This window comes from Bubalus bubalis, chromosome 2, assembly GCF_019923935.1.
Source record: "Bubalus bubalis isolate 160015118507 breed Murrah chromosome 2, NDDB_SH_1, whole genome shotgun sequence".
In the NCBI taxonomy this organism is placed as follows: domain Eukaryota; kingdom Metazoa; phylum Chordata; class Mammalia; order Artiodactyla; family Bovidae; genus Bubalus; species Bubalus bubalis.
Genome location: NC_059158.1, coordinates 177,765,810 through 177,785,691, shown reverse-complemented (window position 1 = coordinate 177,785,691; position 19,882 = coordinate 177,765,810). Strand labels below are relative to the sequence as shown.

Below are 19,882 nucleotides of genomic sequence, written 5' to 3'. Positions count from 1 at the left end.
AGTGGAGGAGGCCTGAGGTTCTGCTGAGGTGCCTGTGATGAACAGTAAATCTGCTGAAATCAAGACTTAGTGAAACCACTGCATGCAGACTGAAAGCCACATCAGTAATGAAGGGGATATTTTGATTTCCAGTTACTTGATTCTATATCCATCTCTCAGTTCATCCTGAGCTCATACGAGGATGAGATTCAGGACTTTGGGGTGTCCTAGAACACACCTTGGGTGCCCTGTGATTAGCAGGCATTAGGGCTATCTCTAACCTCCTCCTCCTTCCAGCAGCCAAAGCAGGCCCACTCACCTCCCACTGACCACCATCCCTCCCACAGGAAAAGATTTTCATGGCTCAACGATTCATATGGTCACTCTTCTTATTTACAAAATCAGTAAACACACACATGATTCAGAGAGGTGATGAGCCCTCAGCAACCCTCTCCTTCGCCCTGGGCTTGGACCCCAGTCGTGTACTACAGCATCCACCCAGCGGGAAAGGGGTCCGACAGAGACTTTCCCTGTGTTTGTAAATTACAGACATGAGAGAATTGAGTAGGTGAATTCTGGGGGTCTGGACCAGGGTGGGTTGACAGGTAGGAAACCAGGGACAGGAGCTAAGTGAGGGAGAGGATATACAATTTTATAAATAACTAGAAAAAATCTCAGCATTTCCTTTTTGGGGGGAAGGGGCACAGGCAGGAAAGCTAGAGGCATGTAGGGGCTTAAGTGGGAAGAGGAGAGATAGAGCTTGGGGCCAGAGTGGGTGAGGGATGATCTCTGAGCCTCGATTTGCCCCATCTTTAAAATGAACAGGTTGCCCTAGATGAACCCAAAGCAACTTGCTTGCTCTGACATGCTAGGACTCTATAGGGTTCTAGGCCTGGGAACCTAGAAATAGGAACCTGGGAATAGGAAGGGCTTGGCGGGCACCCCCAGAGAGGTGGTTGATGCCCAATCAGGCTATGTGTCATCCCCAGGCTGGTATTGGGGTTCTGTGGAGGTGAAATAGTCCTCAAGGAAGGACTGCAGGTACTCGAAGGTGGGTCTCTCCTCTGGGTCCAGACGCCAGGTTTGTTCCATGACCTCGTACAGGGATGCTGGGCAGCCTGGGGGGCACGGCATGTGGTAGCCATGCTCCACTTGTTCCAACACTTCACGGTTATTCATGCCTGGAAGGTAGGGCTCTGTCAGTCAGAGGGCCTAGCCCCTCCTGAAGAAGCAACTAGGAAGAAGCTCTTCCCATGACCACCTTTCCACCTCCCCGTCCCCCAGCAAACCTGGGTAGGGGACTCGGCCCTTGGTGATGAGTTCAGTGAGCAGGATCCCAAAGGACCACACATCTGACTTGATAGTGAATCTGCAAAAGAGGGCAGCCTCAGGGGCTGTCCACTTGATGGGGAACTTGGTCCCTAGAGAGATTGAGGGAGAAGAGAAAGTTAATGAGGAAATCCCTGGGAATAGCTGGATTAAGAGAATGGCATCTTTGGGAACGGGAACCCTAAGCACAGAGGTCTCTGGGCATAACAGGAAAGACCTGGTATCTAGCCAGAACTTGCTAAGAGTCTAGTATAGTGCTGGGCACTTTGCAAACATTGTAATAATTCTCATCATGATTATAGCTCACACCTGTATAGCCTCTACCATGTGCCAGGCACTGTTTTAAGCAATTTACATGCATTAACTCATTTTAACCTTCAGGAAAACCCTGTGAGTTTTATTACTATTTTTTTTTTTTTACTATTATTATCCTTATTGTACAGAAGAAGAAAAGGTGGCACTAAGTAGTTAATAACTTGCCCAAATCATACAACTTCCAAGTGGCTAAGATTCAGACCCAGGCATTCTGGCTACAGCGTTTTTGCTATTACACTCTATGGTCTTTCACTTGAGATTTATAGAGGTGCCTGGCACATAGGAGGTGCTTGATAAATATCTATTGTCTGAGTATTTTCACTGGGATTGTTCACTGAGAATTCCATTATGAGAAAAGACAGCTCCCAGAGAGGTTAAGTGACTTGCCCAAGGCCACATGGCTGGTAAGTGGAGGAGCTGGGTTTGAACCCAGAGTTGCCTTTTATATTATATCGGAGTAGGAGCTACCATCTATGGGGTCACACAGAGTCGGACACGACTGAAGTGACTTAGCGTAGCGTAGGAGTGTCCTGGATGGTCTGGGAGGAGGCGGGGCCCCGTGGTAGCCCCTTGGTGCACTGGGGAGCTCTCGGAAGGAGGGGTGAGGCAGGCACCTTGCTGGGGGTTGTACTCATCATCTTCGATGAGTCGGGCCAGCCCGAAATCAGCGATCTTGCACACCAGCCGCTCCCCGACGAGGATGTTGGCTGCCCTGAGGTCACGGTGAATATAGTTCATGCGCTCCATGTAGGCCATGCCCTCAGCAACCTGGGGGCGAAGGTACAGAGAGATGAGGACACCGTATTTGTGTAAGCGATCATTTGAAAAATCCTATGTTTCAGACTGGGGCCCAAAGAGAGGGGCAGGGTCCTGCCTCAGGTTGCACAGATGGTCCAGGCGTTGGGGCTGCAACTCCCAGGAGCAGGCTAGGTGCTGGAGGGCCCAGGGGTTTGTGGAAGATAATAGGAGGGGCTCCGAGAGATAAAGGTGGCTGTTCCAGTTTACCTGTGCCGCCATGTCCACCAGATGGGGCAGCTTCAAAACATGACCCTCCTGGCCCTTGAGGAACTCCAGCAGGCTACCTGGGGAGAAGAACTCGGAAAATCAGGAGCAAGAAGGAGAGGGTGGGATGATTTGAGAGAATACTATCCAAATATATGTATTACCATATATGCAAAAGAGATAACCAGTGCCAGTTTGATGTGGGAAGCAGGGCACCCAAAGCTGGTGCTCTGCGACGACCTGAAGGGATACAGCTGGGGAGGGAGGCGGGAGGGACCTTCAGGGTGGGGGGGACACATGTATCCCTATGGCCGATTCATACTGATGCATGGCAAAAACCATCACAGTATTGTAAAGTAATTATCCTCCAATTAAAACAAGTTAATTAAAAAAAAAGAAGAAGAAAAGCAGCCGTTAAGACCCTACTCCCAGCCTTGGGCCTGCCTTCTCTCGCTTGGCCCCGCCCCCTGCTCCCAGTCCTCTCACCCTAGATCCGTGTCCCCCCAACCCCACACACACACCCACTCGGGATCCCGCCAAGTGCCTCAACCCCTCACGGATTTCGCCCAGACTCTGTTCCCACCGAGAACCCTACTCTGCCCACATGTCTTGGACTGCCCCACGAGGCTCTGCCCCCAGGCACAGACCCCGCCCCATCTAACTTGGCCCCACCCAAACTTCCAGTGTTTTTTTTCTCATTCCGGGGCCCCTCACTCGAACTCTGCCCATCGTTCCTCCTCCCTTCACAAATCGCCACCCCGGTTCCTCCCCCAGATACACCCACCTAAAACTGGGACTCCCCCTGAAAACCCCGCCTTCCCAGACCCCGCCTCCTGACCCCGCCCCTCACCATGGCACATGAACTCGGTCACTATGTAGATGGGCTCCTCTGACACCACCGCGTACAGCTGCACCAGCTTGTCGTGGCGCAGCAGCTTCATGATCTGCGCCTCTGCCAGGAAGGCCTTCGGGGACATGGTGCCCGGCTTTAGCGTCTTCACCGCCACCTTGGTGCTGCCGTTCCACGTGCCTGTCGCGTGGGAAGGCTTGTCTGGACCAGCTTCCTGCCGCCCCCAGCCCTCGCCCTGGCCTCCACACACCCACCCCCACCCACACCCCCTCCTCCGCTCTCGGGACCTCCGTACCCAGCCACACATCCCCGAAGCAGCCGGTGCCCAGTCGGCGCTCCAGCGTGATGGAGCCGCGGCTGATTTCCCAGGCGTCCTTGGCCAGGCCCAGCGTCTGCGGCTTCATGGTGGTGCAGGCCGCCGTGAGCAGATGGCACAGCCCATCGTTCACCTCTGGGCAGTGGGGCATTGGGAAGTTGAAGGTCAAAGTCTGGCCAGGATGCTCCACGTATTCCTCATCCCCACCCCAGCCTCCAAGACCAGTTATAAGGCACTAGGGCAGCTGAGGGTCACAGGCCAGGGCAGAAGGCAACCCAGCCCACTGAGTAGGTGAACACGTTGGTGGCCAGGGAAGGAGGTGACACTGGAGGGAGAGATGATTCCTGTAAGGATTGACGGCCTTCCCGTAAGAGGTGGCCTCCAGCTGGGCCTCCAAGGATAAGATGGGATTCTGACAGGTGGAAATGGACTTGGGAATTCCAGACAAAGGTGTGGACACGAAGCCTTCGCCCTTCCACACAGCTATGCTTGGCCTAACCAACCAAAGCAAAAACCAGTGTGGGATGCTAACCTTCTCCTCCACCCTAGAGCCCATCCTCCAAGTCAGGTCCATACAGTCTCCTACTCAGCTCAGACATTAGGGGGGGCGCTCTCCAGCCATGCAGAGCTTCACGCCTCAGTTTCCTCTGGAAACTTACAGAGCAGGATCCTGGGCCAGGCGTCCAGACACCTGGGTTCTAGTTCCGGTCCAGGCACGATTGCTTTGGGAGCCCCTTCCCTTCCCTGGGCACCTCAGTCTCAGCCAATTGGTTCAGGAATCTCAAATGCACGCCAGCCTGAAGGGCTGCCCTCACCAAGGTAGTGCTGCACCAGCTCCTGCACGGAGTCAAACTGGGCCCTCGTGGTGATGTAGTAGCCACCGGTGTCCAGCTTGCGGATCTTGTAATGCTTCACATGATCGCCTCTGGTCTGGTCCCAATCCCGGACGGACAGGGAGTAGGCGCCTGTGGGCAAGGGTCACCTTTGGGTCTGCTTTCCTCCTCACCAGCCCCAGTCTGGGAGCCTGGGGAAGCCCAAAAGGCTGGGGACTCTGAAGTTGGATGGCCACACCTCTTGAACCCAGTCCCCGTCTTAGCTCAGTCCCTCCAACCTTGTCCCAGTCTTGGCCCTGACCCAAGCCCCACCCCACTGCTCTTGAAAGTGAAGTGAAAGTGAAAGTTGCTCAGTCGTGTCCGACTCTTTGTAACTCCATGGACTATACAGGAATTCTCCAGGCCAGAATATAGGAGTGGGTAGCCTTTCCCTTCTCCAGGGGATCTTCCCAACCCAGGGATCGAACCCAGGTCTCCCGCATTGCGGGCAGATTCTTTACGAGTTGAGCCACAAGGGAAGCCCACTGCTCTTGGCCCCACCCAAATGGCTAGGCTGCCCCCACTGGGTGGGCGGTGGCAGAGCCCTCACCTTTGGTGGTCTCGCTCTCTCTAATGAGAAAGGCCCCGCGGGAGTTCCCTGGGGAGAGCAGCTGCCTCTCGGCGTCCTTCCTCCCGATCTTTCCGAAGTACCACCTGTTGGGAAAGGCCAGCAAGAGTCAGATACACCTGGCTCAACCCCCAACTCAGCCTCCCGGGAAAAGTCACCTCACTAGCCAAGATTCGATTTCCTTACCCATGAAAAGGGGATCACACACTCGCTTTGCAGCCTGACAAGGAGGATCACAGAGCAGGGACATACAGCATGCCTGGCACACAGGAGGTGCCCAGTGAAGCTTAGGCTTCTCCTCTTCACTCTCCAGGTTTCTCTCTTATTTATTTATTTGGCTGCAAGGGATCTTCCTTTCACTGTGAGGGCTTCTCCCTAGTTGGGGCTCACAGAATCTAGAGGGCAGGCTCAGGAGTTGTGTGCATGGGCTTAGTTGCCCCCATGGCACATGGGATCTCAGCTCCAGACCAGGGGTCAAACCCCTGTCCCCTGCATTGGAAGGTGGATTCTTAATCACTGGGCCACTAGGGAAATCACCTCTCTGAGTTTCTCTTGAATTAAAATTGCTAGACTTCATCAGGGGGTCACTACAGCTCCTTCCATAGGCTCATTTACAGATGAGGAACTTGAGGTTCAGAGAGGGGAACTGACCTGCCCACAAGGCTAGCTGATGAGCTCTATCTAAAACCTTTGCCTCCCACCCTACTTCTTTACCCACCAACCCACGCAGTCACTCAGATTCCTCTCTCCACATACTCCTCAAACACTTTCCTCATTTGGCATCCAGAACAACACTCTTTTCTGCTACTCTTCTTTTTTGTACCCCCTTGGCCACAGAGCATGACTTGCAGGATCTTAGTTCCCTGCCCCAGGGATTGAACCCAGGCCAAGGCAGTGAAAGCACTAAATCCTAAGTACTGGACCACCAGGGAAGTCCCCCTTTCCCTCTTTTGGACTGCTCCTGCCCAGTTCTGACTGCTGCTTTCCCTCCACTCTCTAAAGCCTGGATGTTGTTCTAAGTCTCAACTTCAACTCAGATCTCAAGCATTCCTGCTGTCTCTTGGATATACTTCCTGGGACTGAGCTGTAGCCTTGAACCAATGGTGAGACTACAAAGGGAGGAGACCCAAAGTGACCATAGGTGCCACAGAAGACTCAGGTGTCATTTGATCACTAAATTGGCTTGTGATCACCTTGGGCTGAATTAAAAGGAGCACAGTTTTCAAATTAAGGGAGGTGGTGGTCTCAGTGAACTCTGGGACTGTCAAGCCACACCTGGTTACTAGGCACAGTCTGGGGAACAAGGAAAGGCATTGGCGAGTAGTGTCCAGGAGGGCAGGCAGGGTGGGGAAAGGAGAAGCTGTGTAGACAGATCACATTCTCAAGTGTTTTCAACGCTCTGCCCCTCCTCACACCTTGACATTAGCTACTTCTTTAATCATTGACATTAACAAGAACAGCACCTGTTCTGTGTCAGGCTCTGCTGTCTTACATGTATGTATTCATTTCATTCTTATAACAACATTGTGAAATAAGTACTGTTATTAACCCCCATTAGACAAATGAGGAAATTGAAATACCTAGTGGTTAAGCAACTTACCCAGCTACACGGCTCTTAAGCTGTGCTGCCAGAATAGGAACCCAAGCTATCTGCTCTAGGGCCTGCACTCTTAACCACGACAGCGCTCTTAACCACGATGCTGCCCAGAGCGCCTCTCAGAGCTGCACAACACTGCCTCTGAGATGTGGACCCCCAGACCTCTCACCTGCCTCATCACCTCCTCTCCTCCAAGAAGCCTCCTATCACCCTCTCCAGATGAAGGCCTCCTGCCATTTGAGCTCTGGAGCCCGTCCACTGGCCTCTGCTCAGGGACACCTCTCCCCCACCGACCAGCCCCCATCTGCCTCCTCTCCATCCCACCAGCCCCTACATGTGGCCCCACTTCTTCTTTCCCCAAAGGAAACCATTCTAAGTTCTATCTTACCACCAACGTTCTGCTGTATCTCTCACCTTCCTTCACTTGAAAAAGCCCTTCACACTTGGGTCTCTGCTTCCTCACCTCCCACTCCCTCCCAGGCTCTGCTGTCTGGCCTCCACCCTCACTTCACGCGGAGGGATGTCTCACCAAGGTCAACCCTGTTGCCAATTCCAGTGGCAGCTTCTGACATTCCCTCTCTTGTTTCCTGAAACCTCCCCGCTGCCTTCTTGGTTGTTCTGACTTGGCCTGGCCTGGTCTGCCAACAGCTCCTTCTCCCTCACGCCCGGCTTTTTCCAGAGTTGGGTCCTAGGACCAGTCTCTTTCATTTTCTTCCTTCACACCTCTGTGCAGCTCTGATGATTCTTTCTTCTCTGAAGAGTCCTGAATTTCCACCCCAGCCCAGGCGTGACCTCTGCAAAAGCCACAGCCAACAAACTAAGGAATCTCAGTGCTAGTTAGAAAAGGATGCCCCTTTCTGGGCTAATGCAGGCACATGCCTTAGCATGGGCTGGGCAGCTCTCATGCAAAGCATACCCAATCTAACTGCTGACCTAATTGTGGGTGTTCCTCTCCATGAATTCAACCTCACAAGCCCCTTCTCATGTATCTGTACCTGTTCCTGGGTTCCCCACTTTAGCAAACAGCACCTACTTGGCTCCATAAGAAGCCTGTGGGTCACTTTGGATCCTTCTCACTTCCCACAGCCCAGCAGCAAATCAGTCACCAAGTCCTGGAGACTCCCACTCTGAGGTCTCTCCAATCTCTACTTTTCCTATATATGGATGTATATGTGAAGCTAGATTAAAAAGTGTTTGTGAACCTCAGTTTCCTCATCCTTAAAATGGGATAATAATAGTGTCCACAGAGAATTAAATGAATCAAGGTATGTAAAGTACCCGTCACAGTATCTCAATTTCATCAGGGTATTAAAAAATGATATTTCTCTGATTGCTTAACAGAATTAATTCTAAGTAATGTCTCCTTCTATGTGTTTAGCACTTCCCAGTGTTTTAAAAAGCTCATACACAGTTGTTATCGCTGAGAGAATATATATCTATATATGGCTTCCCTAGTGGTTCAGTTGGTAAAGAATCTGCCTGCAATGCAGGAGACCCGAGTTCAGTCCCTGGGTTGAAGGAAAGGGCAACCCACTCCAGTACTCTTGCCTGGAGAATTCCATGGACAGAGGAGCCGGGCAGGCTACAGTCCAAGGGATCGCCAACAGCTGGACACGACTATGCGACTATGCGACTTTCACTTTCATAAATAAATAACGTTTAGCAAATGTAGCCAGACTAACTGGGTTCAAATACCAGCTCCATGTACTTACTAGCCATGTGAACTTGGGCAAGATATTTAATTTCTCTCTGCCTCAGTTTCCTCATTTGTAAACCAGTATAGTATTAGTTTCTGACTTTGTTAATACACAGAAAGCACTCTGAATAATGCTCAGAACATGGTACGTGCTGGATAATATTACCTACTATTAGTATCATCTCTCTTATCTTTTCATATCCTCACAGTGACCTTACTGGATTATAGATAAGGAGACAGGCTCAGAGTGTAGCTGCGACTTGCTCAAGAGCGGCCTTGAATCTGGACTCCAGAGCCCTGCCCTTAAGGCTGGCGTCCCCCCCACCTTACTCACTCTTCAGCCTGGATGGAGTCCACAGGGGCCACGTAGTTGCTGGGAATGTAGCCAGTGTGTCCGGAGCTGAGGGACCGAGCCTCCCACCAGTCACCCTCGCTGGAGACACACAACAGAGGGTTTCGTTGGCAACCTAGCCCCTGGGGCACCATGGGGCCAGGCAGGGTCACATCAAAGATCAGGCGAACACTGGCCCTGCCAACCCCTCACCCGGAACACACCACCCCCAGGGCTTTTGCCTGTTTTGCCCCCAGCCACTGCAGCTGCCCTGGGAGCTTTTCCCCGCAGAAGGAGTATGTGTGGGGACATCTGGGCCTCCTGGCTTTTTTTTCTGGCACCTCAGCTGGGCTGGGGTTTGGGCAGGCAGTGAACAGCTAACTAGGTCACTTCCCCATTAAAAACCCCTCCATTGGCTACATTTCCCTCTTGATAAAATCCAGACTCCTCAAGATGGCTTAAAAAGCCCTGCGGACTCTGTTCCCACCCAGTCCTCCAGGGTCTGTTCCGCACTTCAGACTTTATGACCCTCCTAATCTGAACCACTTGGTGGTTTCCAGAAGTCATCATTTAGTTTCATTCTAACTCTCTTCCTTTTTTGTCACCTCTTCTTTCAATGTCTCTTTGTTTTTCTAGTCTCAGCTTAGAAATCTTCTCCTCCAGAAAGCCTGCCCTGATCACTGCTACCCTAGAGGCCGTGGTTGGTGTTCTTCCCGTGCCCATAGTTCCTCAGGCTTCCCCTACATAGTAGCAGTTACCCAGACATTGTTATTGTCATGTCTCCTTCTCCAGTTAGACTGGCATTTCCTCAGGACAAGGACCAGTAAGATTCCTCTCTGGGTCCTGAGCTGGGGAGGCCTGATCACTTACGTGTTGTTCAGGATGTGGAACTTCTCGCCCTTGGTGAAGGTGAGATCGTCCTCCGTTCGGGCCTCATAGTCATAAAGGGCGATGAACATGGTCACCCCAATCCCTGCAGAGTCAGGGTTACTCATCAGGGGGCCCCCAGAAGCTGCACCCCCAGAGCCCTGTTCCTCAGACAGGCACTCTGCCTCCCCACTGCGGCAGTGCCCTGGAGCTCAAAGGTCTTTGGAATCCAGTGGATTTCTGATTTGGACCCCATGGATTCAGGACACACACCATCGAGCTCATCCCTCCTCCCTTGGGGGCTCTCTGCGAGTCCCTTCTGCTCTTCTCGACCAAGCAGACATCCCACTGGTAACTGTCTTCAGAGTCCTTTTGTCAGACGGGAAACAGAGCTCTGTCTGCCCCTCAGATGGGAGTTTCTGAGGGTTAGGGCTGGACGGGCTCCCTCAGACTGTGCGCTAAAAGCAGGGCTGTGTCTCCTAAGTCATCCTGGAGGTTCCCAAGGACAAGGCCAAGTCTCTTCTCCCCCGAGGTCCTGTGAGGGTCCAGTCAGTGCTTGCCTCCAGCCCTCTGGCCTCACCTGAGATGCCCCGGATGGTGCCTGCATCAAGGAAGGCAGGGCTGGCGGGCTGAGGGGAGAAGCTGTTGTAGTTGGGGATGTGGGAGAAGGAAGATGCAGGCCGGCTCTGAGTAGGGTCGGGGCCATAGCGGTCTGCAGCCCCATAGTTCCTGAAGTCCCCTTCTAGGCCACCATCCTCCTTGGCCCCCGGCTCCAACTTCTTGCAGAACACACAGCCCATGCCAGGTGCCCTGCTATAGAAGGGGTGCATGCTTCACTCAGGGGTCCATGTGAGACATGCCACCCTAGGCACACCTGCACGCCACTGACATACAGCGTGCAGAGGCGTGCAGCTGCCTCACTCAGGCTTGGGGGGAGGAAGTCCTCCCTAAGTGAGGGATAAAGGGGGGCAGGGTCACCATTCTGTCCACCCCTGCAGCTGCTTTAGTGTTTCTGGAGAGTATATATCTCCTCCACAGGACTGGTTTTCTGTTTCGAGATGTTTCTGTGTTTATTTATATGTTTTTGCCTCCTATTGCTTGAGTGTGGTGGGTTTCTATAACCCCCCTCAGAGTGCTTGCGTGTGTGTGTGTGTGTGTGTGTCTTTCATGTGTCTCTTAGTATTTGTGAGTTTGCTTGTGGGTGCATGTCTTTGTGTGTGTCTAGGCAGCTCTTTGTGAATGTCTGTGTCTGTGTGTATGTGAGTGTGTGGACGTTCTTGTATGAAACGACTCTGTGTGCTCATGTCTGTTGGAATGTGTCCATATGCATGCGTTTCTGTGTCAGCATGTATGTGTGTGTCTCTGTGTTTGCAGGTGTGTGTGAGTGAGTGCGTCTGTGTGTTATGACCATGCATGTAGCCCTGTGTGGGAGTATTTGTGCCTGCCTGCATGTGTGTATCTGTGTGTGCAGGTCTGCGTCAGTCCGTGTGGGTATGTGCATGTGCAAGTGCGCATGTCTGCGTGTCGATGCGTGTTTGTGTGTGAGTGTGTGTGAGGGCTGTATGCCTGCACCTGGAGAGTCCCTGCAGAGGGGGATCAAGGCCATTTCCTGTCGTGGGTCCAGCCTCTGGCCTTTCAAGCTGCCTCACTCTCGCTCCCCCATCTGTTACCTAGCAACAGGGCCCTTGTAGGAGGAAGGGGCTGTGAGGAATTGTGGGGCCCAGAAAGGCCACCGCCACCCCATTTCCTGACCCGGGGAGCCCTCAGCCCCCACTCACCCCTCAGGCCCCTACTCCTGCGTCAGTGGGGCTGCGGCATGGTCCTTGGGAAGGGCTTGAGACCTGAGGGCGGGACAGAGGACACAGAAGATGAAGTCCCTGCCAGGCTTCTGGCGGCCAGATGCCCACACCCGTCCTCTCCAGGGAAGCCAGGGGCCTGGGCTCTGCCCCGACAGGACTCCTCCTTCCTTTTCCTCCTGGCCTCCATGGCTCACTTAAAGACCTCACACAAGACCCACCACCCACACCAGCCCTCTCACACTCATCTCCACCTGACACATCAACACATGAGCAGCACGCACGGCAGCACAGTCACCCGCAACACTCACAGCGCACCCCTGCGTGAGTGGGCTCGGCAGCACCAGCACACAGCAGCACAACTAACGCACACGAGCCCAAGCTCCGGTGCACAGTAGCGCACACACACGCCCGTGCACACAGGTTGCCTGCTCAGGCTAACAGACTCGTACACTCACGTATGCATGTCTCTGGGTTAGACCCAGGTCTCTAACAGGATTTCTGTCAGCCCTGTTCAGTTCCCCCTAGGCCTCTGGTCACTGTCTCCTAAAACCAAGCCCTCCCTCTGATCTCTGCCTTGGCACCCCTCCTGGTCTGGGCAAACCCCAACAACCCCAGGACTACATTGAATAGCTGAGGGAAGGTGGACACCTACCTCCAGAGCTTGTTCCACACCACGGAAAGGCCCAGGTCAGAAGTCAGGACCACCAGGTCCCTTGGGGAGCCCCCAAGGGAGCCAACGCTTTCCCCGGTAGCTGTGTCTTCTGAGTGACAGGGCAAGCAGGTCATTGAGCAAGGGTTCTCCACGCCCTGCCAGAAACTCTGCCATTGCAACACTCAGAGAGGAACTGCCGGGGAAAGGGCTCGACTTCCTCAGATGTGAGCTCTGCTGCTGCTGCTGCTAAGTCACTTCAGTCGTGTCTGACTCTGTGCTACCCCATAGACAGCAGCCCACCAGGGTCCGCCATCCCTGGGATTCTCCAGGCAGGAACACTGGAGTGTGTTGCCATTTCCTTCTCCAATGCATGAAAGTGAAGTCGCTCAGTCATGTCCTACTCTTAGCGACCCCATGGACTGCAGCCTACCAGGCTCCTCCGTCCATGGGATTTTCCAGGCAAGAGTACTGGAGTGGGGTGCCATTGCCTTCTCCGGATGTGAGCTCTAGGGTGGGGCTAACCCAGTGTGCCTTCATTTCTCCCAGAGGACCCTCAGGACAGGTGTCCCGCCTTGCCTTTCTCGACTCCTGAGTTCGGTTCCCTTTATAGATATCCTCCTTCTTCTCTCTGTGGGTCCTGCCCCAGCTGTCCAGCCAGCACCACTCACCTCTTCCAGGCAGCCTTCCTGGATCCACTGGATCTAGCTGCTTGGCTGATGGCTCTGTCACATCAGTGCCTTGTGATCCCCACTTTAGACCCACCAGCCTGTCTCATGCTCCGCTGCAACCGTTCTCCCGTGTATGTGTAGGGGGTGACACCCATGTGGTGAACTATGAGGCGGGCTGTGGTTTGAGCTCCAAAATAGCCCCTGTTCACCAAGCCATTGTGGAGGTCTTCACCTCAGGACCTCAGGACCCCTCCCCTGGGGTGAAGCCACTGTCTGAAGGGCTCCAAGGTGCTACGGGGCTGGTTAGGCTCAGGGAGAGAATAGACGCAGACGTGGAGGAGGGGCATTTTGAGCCAAGGGAGGGGATTTCAGGCACTCAGGGGACAGATGGGGGTAAGAGGAAAACACAACCTACAGGGTGAGAATGGAGGTCTTCTCACAGGAAGACACACGCACATCTCAGATGGCACAGAGCCCTCCCAACACATTCTCAGACACCCCCGCCACCTCAGCTACACAACAGTGCCTCACATGGACTCTCTGAGCTCCTCTGTACAGATTCACAGACATAGACATCTATGAACAGACACATACCTTCAGCCTTCACCCATCTACACACACACACACACACACAGAGCCTCTCCCATTATAGCCTTCCTTTGTGTCAGCCACTGCATTAAACACTTTATACATATTACCTCATTTTATCCTCACGACAACTCTACGAGGTTAAGAATTATTATTAATGCAAAGGCACCCGAGGCACAGAGTGGTTTAGAAACTAGCCCAAGGCCGCACAGATGAGGTATCCTGGCCCTTGGTTCCAGGATCTGAACCACTTCTCTCCACTGCCTGGTCACAGACACAGAGGATTCCAGCCATTCTTCAAGCACACACAGGTGTATTGAGCCTCCACCAGGAAACCTAGAGATATAAGTAGTCCTCCCCTCCCCCAGTCACAGACCCACACAGAGCTCCTCTCGATAAGAGTTTCAAACTTATACGTTTCCACTTAGACATGATGCCGCCACTTACAACAATACACAGGTTCATGTTACCCCCATCTTTAAAAGTCAGCCTAAGGGGATCCCCAAATTCTGCAAGCCTGGAATGGGGAGGGGGTTCAGAGACCCTCCAAGAAAGAGGCAGAGGGAGAGCCCTGGCAAGGCTGACGGTGTGGGCAGAGGGGGCAGGGGTGAGGGTATGCTGGTATACTGACTCTTAAAAGAAATGGGAATAAAAGGCCCAGATTTGTAGCATTTGCTGATTTCCATGGTGTAAATATTCCCACCATGGCCGATTTCAAGTTACTGAAGTGACTTGCTGAACGCTGGGCTGGAAAGAGATTTGCAGAATCAGCTCCCCAGGGCCGGTACTAGGTAGCTGGCTCCAGCACACCACTGCCGGAAAGAAACAAAGAGACAAACAGAGACTGAACTGAGAGGCAGCGAGACAGACGGACAGAGACTGAGAAAGAGAGGGGTAGAGACAGAGAGAACTAAAGAGACAAAGACAGAAAAAAGAGAAAGGGAACACGGAGGGTCCTCTCTGCTCAGCATCTGCATGAAAACAGCCCCCAGGAATTTTTGTCCTCGGCTAGCTCTCATCTCGGCTACAAGCCACCAATGCCTAGGAGCATAATTTGACTTCCTAGAAGTCTGGGGAAGCGGGTGGGAAGGCAAATAGCTATTAGTTTTAAAACGTTAAAGTATTAAACACCTACTCTGTGCCTGGGGCTTCCCTAGTGGCTCAGACAATAAAGAATCCACCTGCAATTTGGGAGACCTGGGTTCCATCCCTGGGTTGGGAAGATTCCCCTGGAGAAGGGAATGGCCGCCCACTACAGTATTCTGGCCTGGACAATTCCATGGACAGAGGAGCCTGGCAGACTACAGTCCATGAGACTGTAAAGAGTCGGACATGACTGAGTGACTTTCACTTCTCTTCACTTCACTTCACTCTGTGCCTGGCACAGTGCCAAGCAAGTCCCATGATTGATTTCATTTAGTGACCCTATGAGGTAGGTTTTATTATTACCCTTATTTTACAGATAATGAAACCGAGTCACAAAAGTGTTAAATAACTTCCCAAAGACTACCTACACAGCGAATAAAGGGAAGCTAAAACACAACCCCAATCAATTTGGCTCCAAAGTCCATCATAAGCACTGCTGTATTTTGAAGTCCCTGTGAAAGCAATACAGTTATGTACCTTCATGAGCCCCCACAGAGTGCCAAGCCCTGTGCTACACACCCTGAATCCTCATTACAGCCCAGTGAAGGGGAAGTGACCTGCCCAGGGTCTCTCAGCAACCATTGATTTTCAATAGCCCTTAGAATCTGAATCCAAGTCTCTTTTCTCAGGGCTGATATAGGTTGCCTGCTTACAAAGGGAGTGGCTCAGAGACCCGCCACAAGCATTCTGGTCACTGCAGGGACTTGAATCTGTTAATAAAAAGGCCTCTTGAACATTCGGTTGACAGGAGTTGGCTTCTAAAGTCTGATCTGGGTCAAGATCAGGTTGTGGATGTCAGAACTGAGGTCCAATCCTGGACCATGGTGTTCCCACCTTCAGCATCTCTCCCTCTGTGTGGCCCTCCCAAGTTTTGGGGCCTTGACTGAATGACATCAGCCTTCTGAGCATCTGTTTTTGCATCTGTATCTTCTGTGCAGTTGTTGGGAAGGCTCTTGGCCAGTGTGGTTAAGGGAGGCTGAGAACCACAAGCAGCAAAGCTAGAAGGGCCCCCAGGGAAGATTTATCAGTCTACCTCTCTCTTGTGTGGAGAGGGGAAGTGAGTTGCTGGAGGTCAAACAGCCAGACCTGGGATTCAAAGCCAGGACTATTAATTCAAGTACAGAGTTCTGTTCCCAGCTGTGCTCTCCAAAGCCTGAGCAGGGGGGGTCACGCTCTCCTTGATCGGTGAATGTCATATTTCCTACCCAGTCCCCAGACAACTGATCATACCACCTCTGCCATATATATGGCAGCTGGCCATAAGGCGGAGAACCTGCCCCCCTCCCACCCCTCCTCCTGGACATAGGAGCCCCAGATGCACCGATCCTTTCTTTGGTCTATACTTGCCAACACTACATCAGGGCTTTGATGTAGACACAGGATGTCCTGTTCCCCCCTGACTTCTGCTAAGTATCTGTGGGATCTGGAGACTGGTTTCGGCTCAAATTCTACCCGACTTGAGACATTGGGCACCCGACTTGAGACATTGGGCAGGTTGCCTCACTTCTCGCTGAGCTGCAGTTTCTTCGCCTAGAAAATAGGAATCAAATCTCTGCCTCCTGGGGTTGCTCCTGAGCCTCAATTGCGGTCAAGCCCCTGAAAGCACCGGCGCGCACTGTAGTTGCTCCTCGAACTTTCACTTCTGGTCCCTCCCCTTGAGGAAGCCCCCTCCAGGGCCAAGGGAGGAGAAGTGACAAGGCAGAGAAGAAAGAGAAGTGCTCAGGGTGAGGTGGGAGGGCTGAGCCGGCCCAGCCGCCTGGGGGATTTCACCAAAAGGGAACTGGGACTGAACAGGGGCAGGAAACCACCATCCAGCAAGAGTTCCGGCTTCTCCTCAGGGCTTCAGGCTGGCCCAGTGGGCAGGCCCAAGTCTCAGGCTCGCCGCACCCCATCCTCACCAAGGCCTGGCCCTCTGATGAAGGCTTCCATTCCTCACTGAGACCTTCCACCCCTCCCTGGCTTCAGTGCCCTTCCTGAGCCTCCATCTCCCTCACTGAAGCCTTCATCTCTCATAGAACCTCCAACCACCTCACATCACTCAGGCCTTATCACCCCCACCCCTAACACCCAGGGGCTAAGAAGACACAGCAGGCTCTGATTCTATCACTTTGGTAAGGCCAGTGTGTGGGGGTGAGGGAAGGGCCACACTGGCTTTCCCCTCCACAGGGTCCTCACCGTGTCAGCTGAATTTTCTCCACTTCTTGTGGGTAAAAGTGTTTTCTCATCGGTTGCTGAAAACCTACCCACTAGCCTCTAAAATAGAGATCTTGAGGGACTTGAGATTCTTGGGGGATGGAAAGCCATGAGTTGGTCCAGGGGGAGCTGAGGGAGTAGGAGTCTGAATTTCACAGTACGCCCAGACAGGAAGTCCCCTTCCCCAGGTCTGGTCAGAGGCCAGCCTGGTTGACTCTGTGCAGGAAGGGCTCTGGGTCCTCTTTCCCCAGCCCTGAGGTCCCCCTACCCATCCTGCCGAGGTCTGGCCACTTCCTTTGCCACATCAGCCCCAGGTGGCTGCAGAGAACACCCAAACACCCACACACATGCTCACACGCTCAAGCTCATTCACTCAAAGCCCAAACCATACTCACAAACACTCTCCACCCTCACTCACAGCTTCACACCCACTGGAAAGCAAGAACCAGCCACACAGCCCAGGAAACCCATATGTTCTTTCACCACTGCCCCCCTGGCTCCCCTCTCCTCTCCAGAGGGCAACGGAATTTGGTAGGGATGAGGAGGGAATGTAGGCTTCAGTTCTGTCTACATCCTTCACCACATCAGGGACAGGATGCCCGGCTTCTGGGTCCCTACTGCTGACCTGTCATTCACTCCCAAACCTCCATCTTCCCATCTGAGAAGTGGGAACAGAGCCTCGCTCTCCCACCACCACACTCACAGACGGAAGGATATCAAAAGACTCAGGGATCACTGGTTTCAATAAAATGAAGTTTCAGGACTTCCCTGGTAGTCCAGAGGTTAAGACTCCACGCTTCCAATGCAGGAGGCATGGGTTTGATCCTTGGTTGGGGAACTAAGATCCCACGAGCTGCGCAGCATGACCAAACATTTTTTTTTAATAAAACAATTAAAAAAAAGAAAATGAAGTTTCAATAAAATGCATATTCTTGAACTTTGCATTATTTGGAATTGAGAAGAGCAAAACTTGCTGACAAACCAGTGTTTATACCATAAACACACACAAAATCACCAAAAATAAATAAATAAATAAATAAGGGGGAGGGTCAAGGACAGTCTCAAACTGGCTGACTTTCCCAGTTTGGGGCCTCAACAGACCCACAAATATTTATTTTATAAGAAGTCACCTGTGTTTTGGTCCCTGGAGGCCCTGTTAGGCTTTGTGGTCCAGCTCTATTAAACTGAAGAGGCTAGCCCCCAGGACACCGGATGGGGTGGGGAGTGGGGGTGGGGGAAACTGCTTAGTGCACCCGAGTCCCACGACTGGGGATAAGCTGGGGGATGGAAGCTGGGTAGGGGCAGGGATAATTTCCTACATAATGCAAATGAGGAAGTTAAGGCCCAGAGAGGCCCCATAATTTGCCTAAAGTCACACAGCAATCAAGGTTCCAGTCTGGCTAAGACCTTGAAATTGCAGATCCCCCACCTTCCCGATCCTTGAACACTTGTACATCCTCACCTTACTCCTCTGCCCCGCAGCTCGCCCCGAACTAAGGACTCAAAATGGGGGCGGGGGAGGAGACCACAGAGGGTAGCGCGGGCGTTGAGCCCCGAGGCAGCCCAGCGCTGGGCTCGGTCCCTCCGCCCTCTTGTTACCATGGAGACAGCCCCTCCCGGCAATCGCGGTCAAAGGCAGGATTTCCGTCGGGGCGGCCAGCAATTCCCGGATCCCGAGGAACGTGGACCGAGATCGCCGCTGCGGGCGGGGAGGGGGCACCCAGAGAGGCCCATCCCTGCCGAGGGCGGGGACTTCCCCAGGAAACCAGGACCCACGCCTCCTGCGCGTTGCAGGAGTCCCCTCGCCAGCAGGGACCCGCCCACCTGTGCGGGGCTGGAGCGTCTAGGGGGGCGCTTGTGACAGCCTCCCCTCCCCTCCCGGCCGCTGGCCTCACCCCACCTCTGACTTCTGCCGATTCTGGATAGAGGGACTTCCTGGACCCTCGGGATTGCGACCCACATTCCGCGTCCTCCAGAAACGGTTTTCCTTGACTCCTTTCTGGCAGACCCCCTCCCCACCCACCTAAAAGTCGTTCCTCTCTTCCAGACCCCTCAGCTTCTCCCCAGATTCTCACTTTCAAGGTCCCTTTTAGTTTCTCAACCCAGACCCTTTTGGGGATCCCCTCAGTCTCCCTCTTCCGACTCAGCCCCTTCCCAGCTTCGTCTTTGCAGGTTCCCACCAGATCTTTTTTGGGGGGTCCTTTTAGTCTACTTTGCCCGCCTTCCCTCAGCCCTCTCCCCAAATTGTATCAGTTTTTCACTTTCCAGGGTTCCTCCGTTTTCCTTCTTATGTCCTTTTCGGGGTGAGGACTCTTTGGCCTTCAACTCCCTCAGCTCTCCTCCCCAAGTTTAGGGCTTCCTCTCCGCACCCTACGTCCCCCTTTCTTCCCAGCCACGACGGGACTGGGGGCGGGGCACCGCCGGCCCTTCCAGCTCCCCCGACGGCTCCTACCTGGTCCCAGGCGAGACCGCTTCTGACTGACCCCGGGGCTAGCCGGCCGGGGATCCCAGCAGCCACGAGTGCCGACAGGGGTGGGGGCGAGCAAACGGGGGTGCTGCCCTCCTCTGACCGCGGCCCCCTCTGGTCAGGGAGGAGGAAGCCGCCTCGGATTTCTCGGACTTCTCTTATTGCAGCCGCGGCAGCGCGCGCGGTGGCGGTGGCGACGGGGAGAATTTGCAGTCACGCCCCAGCCCCAAGCCAGCTGCCCGGCGGCAGCGGGGAGGGGCCCTCACATCCCAGGCCCTCCCGCCCCCGCTTCCCACCTCCCCCGAGTTACCGCTGCTCAGCTTTCCCAGGCCTCCCCCCCGACCCCCGACCCCACCCCGGCTCCTCTCCCCAGACCTGAACCCTTAGCACAGACTTCCCGGAGACCCCCTTCAAAGGGGCAGGCTCCTCACACCCAGAAGCACCTGCTCATTTAGAATTATTGCATTTGAGGTTAAGAGGGGGCATTTCTCCACCACTGCTCTGCTCTCTGGCCTTTGCAACTGAGAAAACTGGAGGACCACACCAGGACAGGCCTTAACCCAAGTTCTCACAGCCAGTTGACCCAAGGCTGCTGTTATCAGAGCCACTTGGTCTCCAGTCACCATGCTCTGCCATCCTTGGAGACT

General features: G+C 53.6%; 1 protein-coding gene across 11 annotated transcripts; it reads right to left on the bottom strand.

The window, feature by feature from the left end:
- Window positions 1-350: 350 nt before the first annotated feature.
- On the bottom strand, window positions 351-19,418 carry FGR (FGR proto-oncogene, Src family tyrosine kinase). 11 transcript variants are annotated; one of them, XM_006049675.4, is made up of 13 exons: window positions 19,221-19,418; window positions 11,501-11,563; window positions 10,303-10,532; window positions 9,726-9,828; window positions 8,859-8,957; window positions 5,214-5,317; window positions 4,607-4,756; window positions 3,771-3,926; window positions 3,476-3,655; window positions 2,629-2,705; window positions 2,238-2,391; window positions 1,269-1,400; window positions 351-1,160 (listed from the first exon to the last, which is right to left on the bottom strand). In XM_006049675.4, exons 3-13 carry the CDS (start codon window positions 10,520-10,522, stop codon window positions 952-954), a joined length of 1,584 nt encoding a protein of 527 aa, XP_006049737.1. In that variant the 5' UTR covers window positions 10,523-10,532; window positions 11,501-11,563; window positions 19,221-19,418; the 3' UTR covers window positions 351-951. The 11 variants fall into 11 exon arrangements, with proteins under 11 accessions (XP_006049737.1, XP_006049734.1, XP_006049738.1 ...); XM_006049672.4 differs by having other exon boundaries at window positions 10,303-10,535; window positions 19,221-19,417; XM_006049676.4 differs by lacking the exon at window positions 19,221-19,418 and adding an exon at window positions 12,842-14,585.
- Between the last annotated feature and the right edge of the window lie 464 nt (window positions 19,419-19,882).